Below are 18,127 nucleotides of genomic sequence, written 5' to 3'. Positions count from 1 at the left end.
GGTTTTTTCTGGCTGTGAATTTTAGGCTTTTGGTACTTGTATTAGTATCAAAAAATCTTTGCATTCAGCCTGGAAAAGAATTATTCCAAGAATCCAGCCAATGCCAAGAGAAACTATAACTAACAATAAGAAAGGCAAGTGCCCATGCATGCTCTCTCATTCACCATCTTTCTTTTCCCTTTGACACATCTACACACACACACACACACAACCTGGGAGAGGGCAGAAAGAGGGGGCTCTAAAAGAGAAGGGAGAGAAGAGAGATGGAGGGCAAGGAAGGAGCATAGAATATATTTTATATGAAAGTATTTTTCAAGTAGTTGAAGTTGATAGTTCACATTTAAATTCACTTAGTGTGGAAAGACACAAAAGTGTAGTAAAAACAATGAAAGTAGAACGACAATAATGATAATATTTACTGACTGCCTTCTACATTCCAGATACATAGGTGTTTTATACATGATGTCTCAATTCTTACAACAACCTGATGCCTAGACCTCATTATCTGCATTTTACTAATAAAAAAACCTGAAGTTTGGAGTCGTAAATTAACACATTTATCATGTAGCAGAACCAAGAATCGATCACAGATCAAGCTGTCCCCAAAGTCCTTATTTTGGCATTATAAGATCCAGACCGCTAAACAAATATGTTAACTACTCAGATATGCAATCTGCAACTAAGGAAAGAGCTGATATATTGTAAAACTCTGGTCAAAAAGAGGCAAAAGTAGTTCTACAAAATTTTGAAAAATTTGCTTCAAAGGTTAATATCAAACCCTAATCCACATTTTTCATTTATATTTCTGGTTAAATCAAAGGACTTTATAACTTTTGTCTCAAGCAGTTAATACAATTCAAATGGGTTAGCATCATTATGAAAATAAACATTTATCATTACACTCCTTTCATTGTCATGCACACAACAAGCTTCAACAGTTTAGAATTTAATCTGCAAAAGCAGTATTCCAATATATCTTGAATTTGCAGTAGCTTCCTGGAGGGTAAATGTAAAAATCTGTATGAGATAGTAGAATCTATGTGTTGTATGTGGATTTTATTTTTATCTGGTAAAAGACATAATGCTGATGTGATACAAAGTCAGGAAGAATTCTCTCTGAATTTATGGACGTATTTTTTTTTTCATCATTACCGAAGCACCACCAAGTAGCTCTGCTGTAAGACTTTTGACATACCTTCCATGGTGTTGGTCAAAATACTGGCTAGACTCATTGCTCTCTGCCTTGCTGTAGGATCTTCCAGCAAATCCATGGAAACATGATAAGAACTGGACCGTCTCTTTCTTAGTTCTGTTTCAGTAGTTGTGCCCTAAAAATAAAATTTTAGATAAAATAACTATTATTCTTAAGGGTAGCAAACCCCAAAGTGTTCCTATAACAGGTACTACTTAACTAAATGTCTGCCAGATGAGAACAGCTCATTAAGATATTGCTGAAATCAGCATTCTTGGGAAGTGTTTGAAAGCCCATCAGATTCTCAGCCTTCAGTGATTTTTGGGTTTGCTATCAAGAGGGTGGAGTTTTGGCTGGAGGGATCATGCCTACCATTGCATAGATAAACTTTTAGTATTTCAACCAATCCTACTTAGAACTTCAGATTGAAACTCATTGTTCCTTGATTTACTCTCAGGTTGAGTTATTAGATCTTTATAGACACATATTCAGTTTAATGTATGGAAAGAATTTTTAAGGTTTCCCTAAGATGTATTAGTAACAGTTCCCCTAAAATGTGAATTCAACTTGTAAAATGCTTTTGTTCATTATAAATAGGTAACATTTCCTAACATCCATCCTTAATAATAAAAGCAAATATTAGAACTAATTTATAACTGTCTTACATTTACAAAACAAATCCACAAAACAAACATCCTTGGTGCTGAAACTCTAAGTCAATAACACCAATTTGGGGAACTTTGATTTTTAACCATGATAAAATGATTTGATATTTTTCTATTCCAAAATAAACTCACCAAGATTTAACATGGGCAGAAATTTATTCCTACTTTAAGAGATCAAACAAGGAAGTTAATTATCACAGGAAGAAAGGGCAAAACTCAGGCATTTCAAATGCAGATCTGAGTGCTAATAATAAATAAGAAGTCATTTTTAGTTCTCTGAGGATCCTCCCTATTTCTAAAAGAGTAATATGAGTCCTGTTCATCTACTTTGACTTTATTGTAGAATGAGTAATTAACATTATTTTATTAACCTGCATACTTCCAATGCAGACATATTCAAAAGCAAAGTTTCCACTCAGTTGATATGATTTAATGGTGATATATACCCATATAGGTCACTCTAAAATTAATTTTATGGTAGAAGAGAAGCAAAATTAATGAGAAAAAAAATAACCCCTCCCTGTTGAAGCTAAAGCCCTTCCAATCAAAATGTTGTTTCTCAGAAATTAAAATATTTGGCCTGGTCAGAGAGGCAAAGTTTTAAGAAAAGAAATAGGGTCATTTAAAGGTCATCTAGTCTCTTCTGCCTTATACAGAACTATATGTGCAAACCTAGATCTGTCTCATCTTTAAGGATAGATTTCTGATCCTCTAGGGGTGCCTGGGTGGCTCAGTCGTTAAGCGTCTGCCTTCAGCTCAGGTCATGATCCCAGGGTCCTGGGATCGAGCCCCACATCGGGCTCCCTGCTCGGCGGGAAGCCTGCTTCTCCCTCTCCCACTCCCCCTGCTTGTGTTCCCTCTCTCGCTGTGTCTCTCTCTGTCAAATAAATAAATAAAATCTAAAAAAAAAAAAAAGATTTCTGATCCTCTAATGATATTACTGAGGAAATTCTTAAGTTAAATTGCTTCTATTGAATTTACATGTCGAGGATACTGTGGACTTTGGTAGGTATCATTTGCCTTCAGCAGTTTATTTTCTATTCTCATTTCCCCCTCTGCAGTGTCTCAAAACCTACTCCTTTGTCTGCACCTTTGGCTCAGTGCCCTGCCTCTGAGCTCCCGCCTGATTGCAGAACGAACACGATGGAGTGGGAAATAAAAGGATCTCACTAAGCTTTGCTTCAAATGGGCTCCCATTTGCCTTCAGAGATGTATCTTACCCTCTCGGATAGGGCAGGAGTTTTATGGTAATTACTGATAAATTCTATTGTCTGAGATACTCCTTGTATTTATGCAAAGAAGTTGTGGATTTGTTTTTGTTTGTTCAATTAACATTTCTCAGGATCAGTGATGCTCATACTTTATTATGTGTAAGAATCATCAAGGAAGGAATTTCCCAGACTTCGTTCCCTTCAGTCTTTTGGTCTGAGTAAGTCTTGATTGGCCCAGGAATCTCTATTTTTTTCTTCTTTAAACCACTTTATTGAGGAATGACTGACATGTAAAAAGCTGTATATATTTAATATACATAATTCAGTGAGTGTACACTTGTGAACTATCACCACTATCAAGGCCACAAACATCTCCATCACCTTCCAAAGTTTCCTCCCATCCCCTTTCTTGTTCTGGTTATTGCTGTTATGATTTGTGATGAGAATGCTTAACATAACATCTGCCATCTTAGCAAATTTTAAGGATACAATGCAGTATTGTTAGCTATAGGCATTATGCTATATAAATCTCCAGAACTTATTTATCTTGCTTAATGGAAATGTTGTACCCTTTGGCCATCAAGCTCACAGAAGTAGAGAGCAAAATGGTGGTTGCCAGGGGTTGGGGGAGAGGAAAATGAGGAATCTCCATTTTTAAGAAGCTTCCCAGGGAATTCTGATGTAAGTAGTTTGAGGATGAAGTATATTTTAAGAAATACTGGGTTAAAATGAAAATGTTTGCTTCCTTAGCCATTTCTTACTTTCCATTTTAGAAAGTTAAAAAAAAAAATCAATGGAAGGCAGTATTATAGTATGGATAGAATGTAGGGATAGTAGCTAGCACACCTGGGGTCAAATCTTAGTTCCACCATGCACAGGCCTCAGTTTCCTCCTCTTTAAAATGGGGGTAATTATTAGTACCTATCATAAAGGGTTGTTGTGAGAACTTAATGAACTAACACATGTAAAGTGTTCTGGGCAGTGCCTGGTACATAGTCAGCCACGATTATTTTAACAGAGAAGTTGATATTCCTTCTGCATTCTTCCTAGTTCCTTCACTACAAAGTTCTACTTTTCTCACAGTTTTATCTAACTCCAGGTACTTGGACATTTCTTTGGGAGAAAGTGGTGGGGAGACGCCATGGAAAAAAGTGATCAATGGCTATTTCTATAACCCAGGGAAGAGGTAAGAAGCTCCTGTATTATTTAATACCAAAGTTAAAAAGACCTTATGTTTACAAAGGAAAATGTCAATAATATATCCCTGTAAGTGTCTGCTATTCAGTTGAAACTCTTTTTTATATGCTTGATTTAGAGCCTCTTTGTTTACAAAAATAAATCATGATAGTAATACAAAAATTGAAATCTGCTCTAAAAATTGCAATACTTGACCCTACCAGGTACTTTGAGTGACTTCTTTACCACACAAAGGTACAATGGCTGGGGTCATTTGAGTGGGTGCTAAAAATGTTACAGCACTCTGACCTGCAAAGAAAAAGAATGTTGCATCACAGGATTTACATGTCTTTAGTAATAGTATCTACTTCAAGAAGAAGTATCAAATTCTCCTTTTAATGTAACAGTGCTAATAAGATCCTTAAGTTGAATATTTATATCATTTCTTGCATTTCATTTGATTATATTAATTAAATATTATGTTTGATTAATTGTTGCTGTGCTTTTTGGCAAGTTTCATACCCCTAGGCCATTAAGGATATCCTTTTCTTCTTCCCAAAAATGATGAATACTTCCAATTAGATTCTGTGAGAGCCAACCTATATTTTTAATTTATTTGCAGAAACATCTAAATAAAACAACTTGACAAAGTGAGTTCACAGCTGGACTGAACCAACCCCAACAAAAGACTTAACAAAATTCCTGGATATGGAAATCAAAAACACTTCTGCCTGCCCCAGCCACACGTCCCTTCCCAGCAGCGGCAGTTTTCACTGGCCTCACCTCGGGAAGGAGCTGTCCGGCGGGAGATGTGAGGGCAGAAGGGCCCCCGACCAGCGAGACTACTCCATTACAATCCACCGCACTGTGCATCTTTCCATTCACGGGCAGAATGGGGAGTACCCTGGAGGCGCGGCTAGCCTGGCTGACGTTGCTGTGACGTCGCTCTCCGTGTCTGTGTGGCACAAATAGAGAGTCTCTCCGGCTGTCATTGTCTTCAAAGGTGCTGTGCTCATCATCGGCAAAGTCATTCTCAGAGCCAATATCCTTTGTTCGACCTCTGAAACTGAAAAGACTCGCCCTACTGTTGCGTCTTGGAGAGAAAAGGGAGCCACGGATGCTCAGTAAAGACTATGAATAATAAGAAAACAAACAAAACACAGAGGAACAGAATTAAGAACAGTCATCCCCAAACATATGAGACTTGACTTGTTTCAGATTTGTTGACTTACCTGAGGATAAGTCATGGGACAAGTTGGAACCATGGGCTCCTGTGGTAACTGCTGATGTTCTGGCACTCTCCACCAGGTTCACCTCATCTGGTTTGCTTTCCCTTTTTCTCCCTTCCTTCATTTTTTATTTTCTGTTATTTTCTTCTATTTTACACATGCCTTAAGATAGTCGCAAGTACCCCTCAATATTATTTTGCCCCATTATTGGCACCTAAAACAAAATTTTTTGCTAGACCCTATTCTAGAAGCTAATCTCATTTAACATGCCATTGGAAAGCAACTAAACACACACTTACATTTAGAACCTTTGATGCCAAAAATATAGCCAGTAAGAGCTAACTAGTGACCACACCCTGATGCAGATCTCACCACAGAAGAAAATAAAATCAATCTTGCTAGTAGGTCTGTTTAATTACAGTACAACGAGCAGCTTCTCCCCTTCCCTTTGCATATTTTATAATGTCTTCACGAATAAATTAAATAAATCAAGCTGAGAGAACTGTATGATTCATTCCCTGATTTTCACTCTTCTGTCTCTCAAGAAATCTGAAAAGTACCATATTCACAAAAGCCTGGTTTTCACTAAGTATTTGGTCACAATCATTACACAGATTTCTAAATGGCTACATTGTCACTGCCACCATGTAGTTTTCCTTGATTCTTAGGCATAGCAGCATTGAACACAATCACTTCCTGATTATTACTAGTCTACTTTTATAACTTCACTGTAGTAAACACTTGCTTGTCCGATATTCATTCCTTCTTTCAACAGTACCCTGATTATCCTTGACAAATGATCCTCAGTCAAGACTATGACCCAGGCCCAGCCAATGAGTACATTCCATACCTCAGGCCATAGAAAACCATTTAAAGATGGGCAGGGGACACTGCTTGGTCCATTGGCAGCCACCTTTTTCTTTTACAATTGTTGAGAAAGAGGTGCATTTTCAATTGGGGTTGTTAAGAATATTGACTATAAGTTTGAAGTTGCAGTGACATCTTGCCACTGTATTGGAGGAACCTGGGCTTGCAATATGAAGAAATACTTGGCCATAATAACATGTTTTGAGCCTTTGGATCCAGCCATGCCTAAAGCTACTCACAGATATTATTTATCTGATCTAATCAGTTCTCTCTCTCTCTTTTTAATTTAAGCTGGCTGGAGTTGGATTTCTATTATTATTAATAGAAAGAATACTAATTTAATCATTTAAATGTTATTGGTTTGATCTTCTTTTCTCCAAAGAATTTAAAGCTAATTAAAATTATTTTGTACCTATATATATGTCTTATACTTCCTGACCAAAAGTATGCTTTTAATTTTCTTTTTGGCTAAAAAATAATTTTTCTCAATAATGTCTATAAACATCTATAAAACATTTATAAGCTTTAAACTATCTTATGTTATGGAATCCTATTCATTATCTACAGAAAGAAGGACATTTAAAGAGACCAATCTGCTCCCCCAAAAGATGTCCTTTTTCCTTTTCCTGTTCCCATGTTTTTTCATCTTATTACCAACTTCACTAGTAATATTCCTTCTTTTCCTTTATTGTTTTCCAAAAAAGTAATTTTTTTTATGTCTCTCTTAGACTACCCCATTTCTTTTACCTCCTTTCTCTCTTTTCACAAGGGACTGTGAATAAGCTATAAAAACATGAGAGTAATAGGATTTGTGACATGCTGGCTATCATCAGCTCAAAAAGGCAGGCAAGAAATGCTTGGCAATAAGAAATAAGGTAGAAACTATACGTATCACTCTTAGTAAGAGTTTATATATATTTTTTATTGTTATGTTAATCACCATATATTACATCATTAGTTTTTGATGTAGTGTTCAATGATTCATTGTTTGTTCATAAGTAAGAGTTTATATTTTAACTACAAGTATTCAACTTAATCAGAGCCAATACAAGGGTTGGAGGGAAATAAGTTATAAAATTGCACACAGGGTTTCTCTGAGTTTAAAGGTGAATTATGCCATACAAGAGCAGAGCTTACATGAGACAGCTGTATGAAAAATGACTGTGCCCCATCTGTTTACATCAGCTTCTACTGCTTGCATTAATTATCTAAATCCATAACAATCAAATGTTGCACCACAAATAAAGGATGGCCAATACAAAAAAATCTGCCATGAAAAAATGAATCTCTAAAAAGCAAAACTCTTGCTTTATGATAAATAGGGAGTGAACTAATAACTTAAGAAGGTTGACCATATCGAATAAGAAGGTTGACTATATCTTCAGAATAAAATATCCAGGGACACCTAGGTGGCCCAATAGACTGAGTGCCCGACTCTTGGTTTTGGCTCAGGTCATGATCTCAGGGTCCTGGGATCGAGCCCTGCATCAGGCTCTGCACTCAGCACAGAGTCTGCTTGGGATTCTCTCTCCTTCTCCCTCTGCCCCTCCCCCCACTTGCACATGCTCATTCTCTCTAAAATAAATAAATAAATCTTTTAAAAAATAAAATAAAAGAGATAAATATCCACATTGTCTTGAGACTTGATTAGAGATTGTATTCTTGACTTCCTTCTCTCCCATCTCCCACACTAACAAGTCAAACTGAAGCCTAAGAAATATTTCATACAATCTACCTACTCTACTGAGAAAATTATAATCTTGCAGTAAAAGCCTACATTATATATATATTTTTTCAATATGAAAATAGAAATGGTTATCAACACAATTGCCTTTCCATCATGTCACCACAAAACAATAGTCTTTAATACTCTGGGGTCTTGGACTTTCAAAAAAAATCTAACAATGGGCCTTTCATCACTGTACCTTCCTTAATAGTTCCTTTATTACTTCCAGGGACTTGGAAAGTGGCATAGCACAAACTCAGGCTTCTCTGTCTCTTTCCCCTCTCCCTCCCTCCCTCTCTCTCTCTCCCCATCCTCTTTCTCCGTCTCCATCTTCTTAGCTATTCATCTATTTACCAGATAAAAGGAAAGTTTCTCACTCTTTTAAAATACAGATACCACTTAAGAAACAAACACCAATTTGGGCCAGATATTGCATGTTGTATACATCAGTCATTACTTATCATGCCCAACTAGCTAGGAAACAGAGTCACAAAGAAGACAGTACTGGGGAAATGCTTTATCTGTGGGCAAAATTTGCAGAAGGAAGTAGGTGAGAACTTAAACCTTTTCAGGCTTCACTATTTCACTTAGAATTAGTTCTATTGGATTTGAATTGAAGTAATTGAAGAGGCTGGGGCACCTGGTGATCCGCAGTTTCAAATTTAGGCCATTTTATCTCTAATAACCTGCCTTCCTTCTCTCCTCCCTCCCTTCTTCCTTTCCTTCTTTTACAACATGACCAATGCTGTAAAAAAGGGGTTTGATTTTTAAGGAATTCAATTGATTAATATTAATGTCACCACTAATTAAATCATAATGATTGAGACAACATGAATAAGAACGAGTGTAAAATGTAGAATTAAAAACAAATTCTATTTTAAATATAAATTCAACCCCAGTAATCCTTTAATCTATTCTATCTCATAGTGTTACTTGGACTTGGAATGAATCAAATTGACCTATAAAAATTTTACACATATTAAATATGAGGTTTTGTGAGTATATATACTACAAACTGTCTGAAGAGCAAGTATAACCCTAAATATATGTATCTGTTTAGTGAAATCAAATTGTAAGTTTCTTTATCAGTTTTTTAAAATATTCTTTCTAGTCAGGCTGTTAAAGTGGAAAGTTCAGGAGTTTTAGTGTCATACCAAATTTGAATACCACTGCAGCCCTTAATAACTACATGACACTGGGCAATTATTTAACTTCACTGGGCCTAATAAATAGTGAAAATAATACTAATGTTAACATTGATTATGAAAATGTAAAAAGAATACCAAGGATAAAACAAGCACTTGAGAAAGAATATAGCCCTCCTGTTCTCACATCTGTAGACTGGGGATGATGATCATAGTACCTACTCAGGGCTGTAGTGAGGGGCTTAAATGAGTCTATCCCAAAAGCTGCAGTGAATTCTGTGTTAGCCATTATCATTGCTATCAGCCTTGTTCTCATTGTTATGGTTACTAAATCATACTGAGGTTTCACTACCAGTGAAATACAGAAACAAATTCAAAATACAGAAACTCTGTATTTCTGGTAATTCTCTTGGTAATTTCAAAATTTAAGGATCCTAAATTTCAAAGTCTCAACAGCTTGTGTTGGTACATAAGCCACAGGCATCCAGTGAACATTTACTGTACCATATAATCAGGATATTCTTTCAGCACAAATCCCACATTAAACATGAGAGAGATAATCAAGTGCAATCAAACACCACTATTTATTTAGTGTCATAAATATTCCTTAGCGCATTTCCACCTAAGAATTTTGGCTACACTTCTAGAAAAATTTTGCTTCAGTTTCCTTTGAAACAAGTGTCTGAAGAATGATTCTTCCAGTGAAGTTTGTATGTGAATGGGAACAACTACACAGATGGTCTGAAAGAATACACTGTTCACTTCTAGGAACCTGCCACTCGGAAAACCCATAGTCACTGGGTCCCGGCACAGTAGTGTAGCTAAAAAGGGATGGGAACCATCTGCTGATAATTTCTCAAGTGGAAAATTGCCCCAAGATGTTTGAGTCTTCCACAAAACCTCAAAACCATAAACCTTCCCAAGCTCAGTGGGGTCTATGCTCTAAAAATGCTGTCTTGGGGATTTCAAAAAGTTGCAAAACTCACAAAGTCTCTGAGGTGATAAACACAACACTTGATGGATCATTACAATTCTGAAAGTACTGTGCCATCCAGGGAGAAGGCGGTTTTATTTCTACCCAATTCTGGCATATCTTTAAAAAAAGTGGTCTGTTATGAAAACGCAATTTATGTAAGCTAATAATATCTTTACCTGATGTGGAGAGGAGAACCTCTTTTCATATGTCAACCTGCTTCCTTCTAAGGAAAAACGGAAACCTTTTCTTCTTATGCTGTCTTCTGATTCGGATTTGCGGACCGCATCTTCCTTCTCTTCTTCTCCAGACTGCTCTTTCTGCTTCTTTTTCTTCCTTCTGTTTTTCAGCTCTTTTTCACTCTTGGAGCTCAACTTTGATGCTACTGAAGAACTCTCTGAGAAAACTCCTATCCCGCCGGCACCACTGAACTCTCTTGATTCAGCAGATGCGGCTGCAGCCGCTGCCTGGAAGCAGAGACGGGAAATGGCAGTTGCATACAAACCTTGAAAATCTCTCTCACTGTTTACTAATTCATCTGTCTTCAGTGTCATGAATACAATCTTGAAAAACAATTCTCCATTCCGGTCCATATTTCGGAAAACCATGCATTGTCATTAAACCAATTAAAGAATTAAATTCAAAAGACACATGGAAGATGATACGTGTGACTTTGATGCAAACTTTTAGGCTCTGGCCTCTCACTATGCTCTCTATTCAACAATACGAGCAAGACATTCAAATATCATAATAAATTTTTCTATGACTTAACCACTAATGAAGAAGGAAAGAATTTAAGAATTAAAGGTTTCCTATTTTAACCTGATCCATCACACATCCACTTGACAATAATTTTTAGTGCCAGTCTGAATTATTGAACTTAATTCAGCCAAGTATTTTATTTTGATAAACTTGTCTCTCACTTAAGTGGAGTATCTCACTAAGAAATGTACAACAAGAACATATCACAGATCATATATACTTTATATATATATATTATCTACATAATATATATATGTTATATATATAGGAATCCCAGATCGTGGCATCTGAATGTATTTCTAAATTATAACAGTACAGTTTTGGGAAAGGTATGGTATTCTATCTTGTTGCTGTTACTCCAGTATATTTTATCTGACCTTTATTAAATATTTAGGATACTCAGCATTAAATGGGAATTGTAGTCAAGATCCAAGAGAAGCCAAAAATAGGCACTTATATTAGTTAATGCCATTAAGTCAAGCAAATACAATTAGAGCAATTCTTGCCTTATTCTGAAGTCTTATCAAATCCAAATTAAATTATTTTTTATAGGGTAGGAGGCAGAGAATGTAGTGATTTACTACATTTACACACCAGGGGTTTTCTTATGCAACCTGTAAACTTGCATTTAAATACCCTTCAAATAAAAAATAAATATTAAATAGGTCTTTGCTTTTCCAGATTCTAGGAAATATCTTCTCAGTTTGACTCTGGTTTTCTGACCTTTCCCACCTCTACTGACACTAATGAAGAAGGAACTATAACAAGTTCCTCTTCCCCAGAAAATTAAGAAAATACTTCAATTGAGGGCATACAGGTCTAAATACTTTGTGAGCCTGAGTAAATGAGGAGTCACAAGGGAGAAAAAAAAAAGTCAATAAAGCAATTATAATTCTCGATGTTTTGATGCTATCAGCATTGACAGTAATCATCAACATAAAATAATAATCTAAAAGTCTAACGGCTCCTAACACCAAACACATATGACATGTTTCAAATGTTACTTTTATCCACTGCCGATTTTGCTTGGTAAATGTCACCGACCTCACCAGTGCGGTCAGAAGACTGAGATCAACAAACACAAGAGCTCTATGCTCTTGCTAACGATACCTGAGCTTCTTCTTGTTGCTTTTTTAACTGTTCAAGCATCTGTTGAAATTCAGCTTCTTTCTGTTCAGCTTCCTCAAGAGTTGCCTGATTTTGTTCCTCATAGGCCATGGCCACCACAGCCAGGATTAAATTTATAAGGTAGAATGAGCCCAAGAAAATTACCAGCACAAAAAATATCATATATGTTTTCCCAGCAGCACGTAGTGTCTGTAAAAATGTAAGAGATATTTTATTAAATTTTATATAGACGCTAAAAGCTCACACTCCAAGTAATACAGTGTTTTATAGCAATTCCCTTGATTTCAGTATTTCATGCTTCCCAGAATCCTTTTATCTGTTCTCACCAATTGGTAAAGGTTTTCCCAGAAGTCTTGAGTCATGAGACGAAATAAGGACAAGAAAGCCCAACTAAAGGTATCAAAGCTTGTGTATCCATAGTTGGGGTTTCTACCAGCCTTCACACAGATGTATCCTTCTGGACACTGGCTGTAATTAGATTAAAAGAAACAGTCAGTACTGCAAGTCTGCTGGGTGTCTTCCCTGTTTTTATAGATGCCAATGTCTACTTTATATGACAGTAGGGAAAACAGATTTCTTGTCATTATATTTATCATGTCTCCATATAAAAGCAATCATATCATGATTAATATCTCCTGGGACTTGTAGAATGAACAGAAGAATAAGTCTACAGGGAAAAAACTGATTTTCACTGAAGATATCTAGATGCAGAGTGTTTGTGTGAGTAAGGCAGTAGAGAAGAGGGGTGAAGGAAGGATGGAGGGCGGCACATGGAGAGGAGGGAATGTCTCTGCATAGTAAAGATTTCATAGTTATGACTTTAATGATCAAGCCAAACCTGGCCCCAGTATTGTGCCTGACACTTCCGAGATGCATAATCTTGAGTAAGTTTCCTAACTTTGCTAATCTTCGGGCACCTCATATGTAAGAAAGGATTAATAACAGAACCTGCCTTACAAATATACAAGTGTTAAATGAGATAGTCTATGTAAAGCATTTAGTATGGTACAGATGAGGAATTAAAATTAGTCTGTTCTACTTATCACTGGGATTTGGAGGAAAAGGCAGCACAATATTTATCATATGAGCCAAATGAAAAGTCTGTTACCATTGGAAATTTTGCTACAGGTATGTCCACAATATCATCTTCCATTGAAGAACACTAAACTTCTTCTATGGTTCTAAATTCTTGCCAAACAGGGAAAGGTAATTATTTCTCTGAATTTTCACAGGCTTTAGCTCCAAGCGCAATACTTCTTAATAACAAAGTTCACGTGTCAATCATAATAATCAAAAGCACTTACTGAATGCTGTAATAGCTACATATTCGCTAATCCATTTAATCATCGCAGAAACTCTATTATTATACCCATTTATCACTGGAGGAAACTAAGGCAAGGGGAAGGAGTGTTATTCGGTAGCGTCAGGCTTGAATCCATGTAAACTTCCCAGCTTGTGCTCTTATATGCTTGACATACACTCACCATGACTCAGATACCGACATTATCTCCAGAGATCTTACATTTGAAGCCATGGAGACCACATTAGCATGTATAAAATATCACACTTACAAAATACATGCTTATGAATTCCATTAACTTAATCTTCTAATACATATGTACTGCTTCTCTATTTTCCATTGAACTAATTTGGAAGATTAGCTGTGACCTAGTATGGAAAAATAATTGCCACATATGAGTGTGTGAAGGAGGTGAGAATCCACACTTATTTCAGCTATTTTGAGAATCAGCGTGAAGTGGAATTTATGGAGGGCTTTGAATGAGGAGTGAAGGAGGGCTGGGTAGGTGGGAGGTGGCAAGTTATTTGGGCCGATGGAGCAGTGTGGACTGAAACTCAATACGAAACATCACTTACCCTGCATCTGAGCTGTTGCCACAAAGCAGAGCATCATTTTGCCCTTCCAAAAAATAAAAGTGACCTATTTAAAGAGTGGAGGAATAGAAAGAATCATTAAAAAGGCCCTCAAAACACTTCAGCCATTGTGTTCAGGTAATAAACCTCATAATTTTTTTCAACTAAAATGAAATGGATAAAGTAATAAATATGTATATGGCTAAATGAAAATATTTTAATGATAACTGAATACTAAACAAATATCAAAATATAAAAATTTTGATTAAACAAACGTTTAGAAAATCTGTTTTAAAAAGAATTTTTTGGGGGAAGGAAGAACTATTATAACATTCTCTTATCAGCATTTATTGCAAATAAACACTCAAATTGCTTGGGATAGTTCAAAAAAAGAGTTGCCAAATTAAGGCTGTTTGGCACAAAAAGTGAGAGAAAGGGAAGCCTTGTTGCTTCAAATTGCTTCCATGCAAGTAAAATTTTACTTTATAAGTACTTTTTTGCATGGACTCAAAATAGATTCAGACATTTTTTTCCTACCAGTTTTAACTTAATTTCCTGTGAAAAGTGGGGTTAGGTTTTTCCTTTCTATGATGCTCTAAATAAGTGTTGTGTTTTGGATTTTGGCTTGATTACTGTATTTCAAAGGAAGAGCATAAACTTGTTTCTTTGAACATATATAATTTTCTAAGTATATCTAATTTCTATTCTTAGGGAAACCTTATATATAACTTCAATAAGTTGCAAAGGTGATCTCAAAAAATATACATTCATAAACATACATATTCACATACAAAAACACACAAACATTAAAACACATACATATGCCCCATAAAAAATTACTGTAATTGTTTTTAGGACTACTTTAAAGCCTATATGGAAAGAATCCCCTAATATATTATGCAGGGAAATCTGGGCTGTAATTTTGTAAAAAGTTTTAGATCCTTACCTCACAATATATGGCCAAAAAAAAATTTCTAGATTTTTAAAGATTGAAAATTTAAAAACTAAGTTTACTAATATAATACAAAGAATATATAAGTGTTTTTATGTAGGATATATAGGTGGTTCCTTTATATATACAATATCTAAGGGACTATTTTTATGATCTCTGAATTAAGAAGCATTTTCTAAACTTAGAGAAAAATGAAAACAAATTTGATGACTATATTGCCTAAATATGAAAACCACTTAAGCATCAAAAACAAGCAATAAGATGAAAAACAAGCTAAATATATTTGCCAAAAAAGGACAAAATGTTAACATGCTTGATAAATTAAAGAATTCATATGAATTCTCCAAAATTTACTATCACTTGATGAAATAATGGGTAAAAAAACCATAGATAATTCACATTATATAAAATATATAACTTGTTATTGATACTAATAAACATAGTTTAAAAATTCTACTGCAATAATAATTAAGGAACAATACACTTTTCTTTCTACCAGAAGATTTTAAAATACGGTAATAGTCAATATTAGGGAGAGTTCAGTAAGATGACCAGTTCTGTAGGGAGTATATAGTGGTATGATCTTTCTTGAGAGCAATCTGACACTCTATCTCCATAGCCTTAATCTGGTTATACCCTTTGACATCCCCCCCACAACCAAATTCTATTAATAGAAATTTATCTGAAGGAAATAATCAGAAATAGAGAAAATATTTATGTGCAAATATTGTTACTGTGCTGTTATTAATATTAATAAGTAGGAAACCCCATAAATAATGGATTTTTTAAAAAACTATCCAATGCGTCTTAATCTCTGTTATAGAAATATTCATAAGAATACTAACTCTTAAAAGATGAATATAATTTGAGAAGGGATAAAATTTCATATGGTTCTAAAAACCATGAAGAATACCTTAGAATAAGTATCCCAGTAGAACATTGGTAATCAAAAGACCAATGGGAGTTGGCTAGCTAATTGCACATGCAGAGGGAGGGACTTGAACATCCAAATGACAGAGAGGCTGGCTTCAATGGCAAGAAATTATACTGAAGCATATGGCATCATAAGTTTATTCTGATGTCTATTCTTAAATAAAATCAAACTATACTGATAAACAACTCTAAAACAATGACTGACACCAAAAGGATAAATTACAATAACAGAGGTTAGGTTTGAGTTTACACTTTCCCATCATCAATAAGTGAATGGCTGGATTGGGGTTGCTTAACTTTCCGATGAGTACACAAATGTAGATTTCCATCTTGGTGAAAGATTTCTCTATTTCCAGATATATCATATGCACTCAATACATATAATGAGTCAACCAAATAAGGCCAAGTAATTTTTCCACAGTCTTCTTAACAACGCATTTCAGAATAGTACACCGAATAGTTCAAACTACTGATTTATTTACTACACGACTGAAAATTCCTTCCTGATCAATGCTTACCAAATACCAAATAAAATGGTATTGCTTTCAACACTGGTTTAGGAAAAGATAACACATTTTCAAATGATAACTTTTATCATACTGATTGATAGATAAGGAAAAAGGAGTAAAATATCATTATCATGTCATAAACATCATTTGACTTCTGTATCATATGTGTTATCTTAAATTGGTTAAGTCATTTAGTTCACATTAAAATTGAGACAATTTCCACTATACGTATTTTTTTTAACTAAAGGACTAAACAACTTAATGGTTAAAAGAGTATATCTTACTTTTATCCTCAATATATTCATCCCAGTTAAACATGCTCACTGTCCTATTGAAAGTGGTACCGTTCCCATCCAATGAGTTATTAAAGAAGGAAGTGATGTTTATTTCAAAGGAAGAATTATCAGGGGGCCATTGCAAACATTTATTCCGCAGGTTGCCCATAAACAGCTGTAGTCCTATTAGTGCAAACACGCTCAGACAGAACACAGTCAGAATCATTACATCAGAGAGCTTCTTCACCGACTGGATCAGGGCCCCCACAATGGTCTTCAGGCCTACAAACAAAACCAGAGGGAGGAATGTCAACATACTATTCAACAGCTACATTATCGACAAAAACATCATGAGCTTGTCCTGGAAAATAAAGATGTCATGCAGAATGCCAACAATATTAGTTTAATGTTTGTGATTGAATAACATTTTCATGAAAAGCCTGTAGCTGGTGAAAATGAATGAAAGCAGAACTTGTATGTTTGTTAGAAAACTGTGAATGGAAATGAACCAAAAGTGTATTTCCAAATACCCCTTAGAGCAAAAGAAATGATTTTGTTATTCATGCTTAAACATCAACCTTGTGTAAATATTTTGCTTTTATTTGCAGATGTCTTACTCCCTAACCTCTTACTGATTTTAGAAAAATCTATGTGAATAGAGTAGTAACAAATCTTGGAGTCAATGGATTATGAGGTAATATATTTGTGAATTCTGCAAGATTAATATGGGTTAAAAAAGGAAGACATCTGAAAACTGAGCCCCATGCAGCACTCATGCTATCTCTTGCTCCTTCATCTGCAGATAAGAACATCACCAGTTTTCGACCTAAATGGCCAAATTTGCATCAGTCTGAACGCCTCACAGTTTAGCTTCTATGCGGAAAGCTTGATGTTACAGGATGCAAACCATGTAGCCTGTTACTGCAAATGCCTCATGCAAAGACCTGTTAAACTCAAAGGCTGATTTAGAACAGTTTTAAAGAAAGCAAGAAGTAAAAGCGAAGAATCAAACCCATCCAAAATATGATGTCCTGATTCTTGCTTTTTTACATATTTCTTTGCGAAGTGTGACAAGCAAAAGGCTTATGCACAAAAGTTGTAATTGTAGCCCCAATGCAGTAAAGTCAGCCTCGGTGTTTAACCTAGCTCTCACCTGGAATGACTGAAATTGTTTTCAGTGCTCGGAGAACTCTGAATGTTCTCAACGCTGAGACATTGCCCAGGTCCACAAACTCTGTCACATATCTGTAATAGGGAGTTCACACACAACACAATAACAAAACACAAGAAACAGTTGGAGATATAAGGGGCCTACCACCTTATACCAGTTTCTTCTTACCTGGAATTACAGAAATAGTTTTCAAAGCTCTCAAGACTCTGAAAGTTCGAAGAGCTGAAACATTGCCTAGGTTTACAAATTCTGTTACATACCTGTAGAATTAAATCAGAGTTATTCAGAATTTAGGGAAATCTAAGTCTATGTTGGTCTTTCATCAAGACCTTTTCAACTTC

The 18,127-nt window shown here is 35.4% G+C and overlaps 1 protein-coding gene across 1 annotated transcript in view; it reads right to left on the bottom strand.

Annotated features, from left to right (window-relative positions):
• Nucleotides 1-18,127, bottom strand: part of LOC113920611 (sodium channel protein type 2 subunit alpha) — an 84,197-nt gene that overhangs the window by 51,241 nt on the left and 14,829 nt on the right. Inside the window, 8 exon segments of the mRNA XM_035726810.1 lie at nucleotides 1,196-1,328; nucleotides 5,028-5,375; nucleotides 10,364-10,651; nucleotides 12,057-12,263; nucleotides 12,401-12,542; nucleotides 13,950-14,013; nucleotides 16,625-16,897; nucleotides 17,769-17,860. Of these exon segments, the coding sequence (XP_035582703.1) occupies nucleotides 1,196-1,328; nucleotides 5,028-5,375; nucleotides 10,364-10,651; nucleotides 12,057-12,263; nucleotides 12,401-12,542; nucleotides 13,950-14,013; nucleotides 16,625-16,897; nucleotides 17,769-17,860 (1,547 nt within the window).

Source organism: Zalophus californianus, chromosome 3, assembly GCF_009762305.2.
Source record: "Zalophus californianus isolate mZalCal1 chromosome 3, mZalCal1.pri.v2, whole genome shotgun sequence".
NCBI classification, from domain to species: domain Eukaryota; kingdom Metazoa; phylum Chordata; class Mammalia; order Carnivora; family Otariidae; genus Zalophus; species Zalophus californianus.
This window is presented reverse-complemented; position numbering and strand designations above follow the sequence as displayed.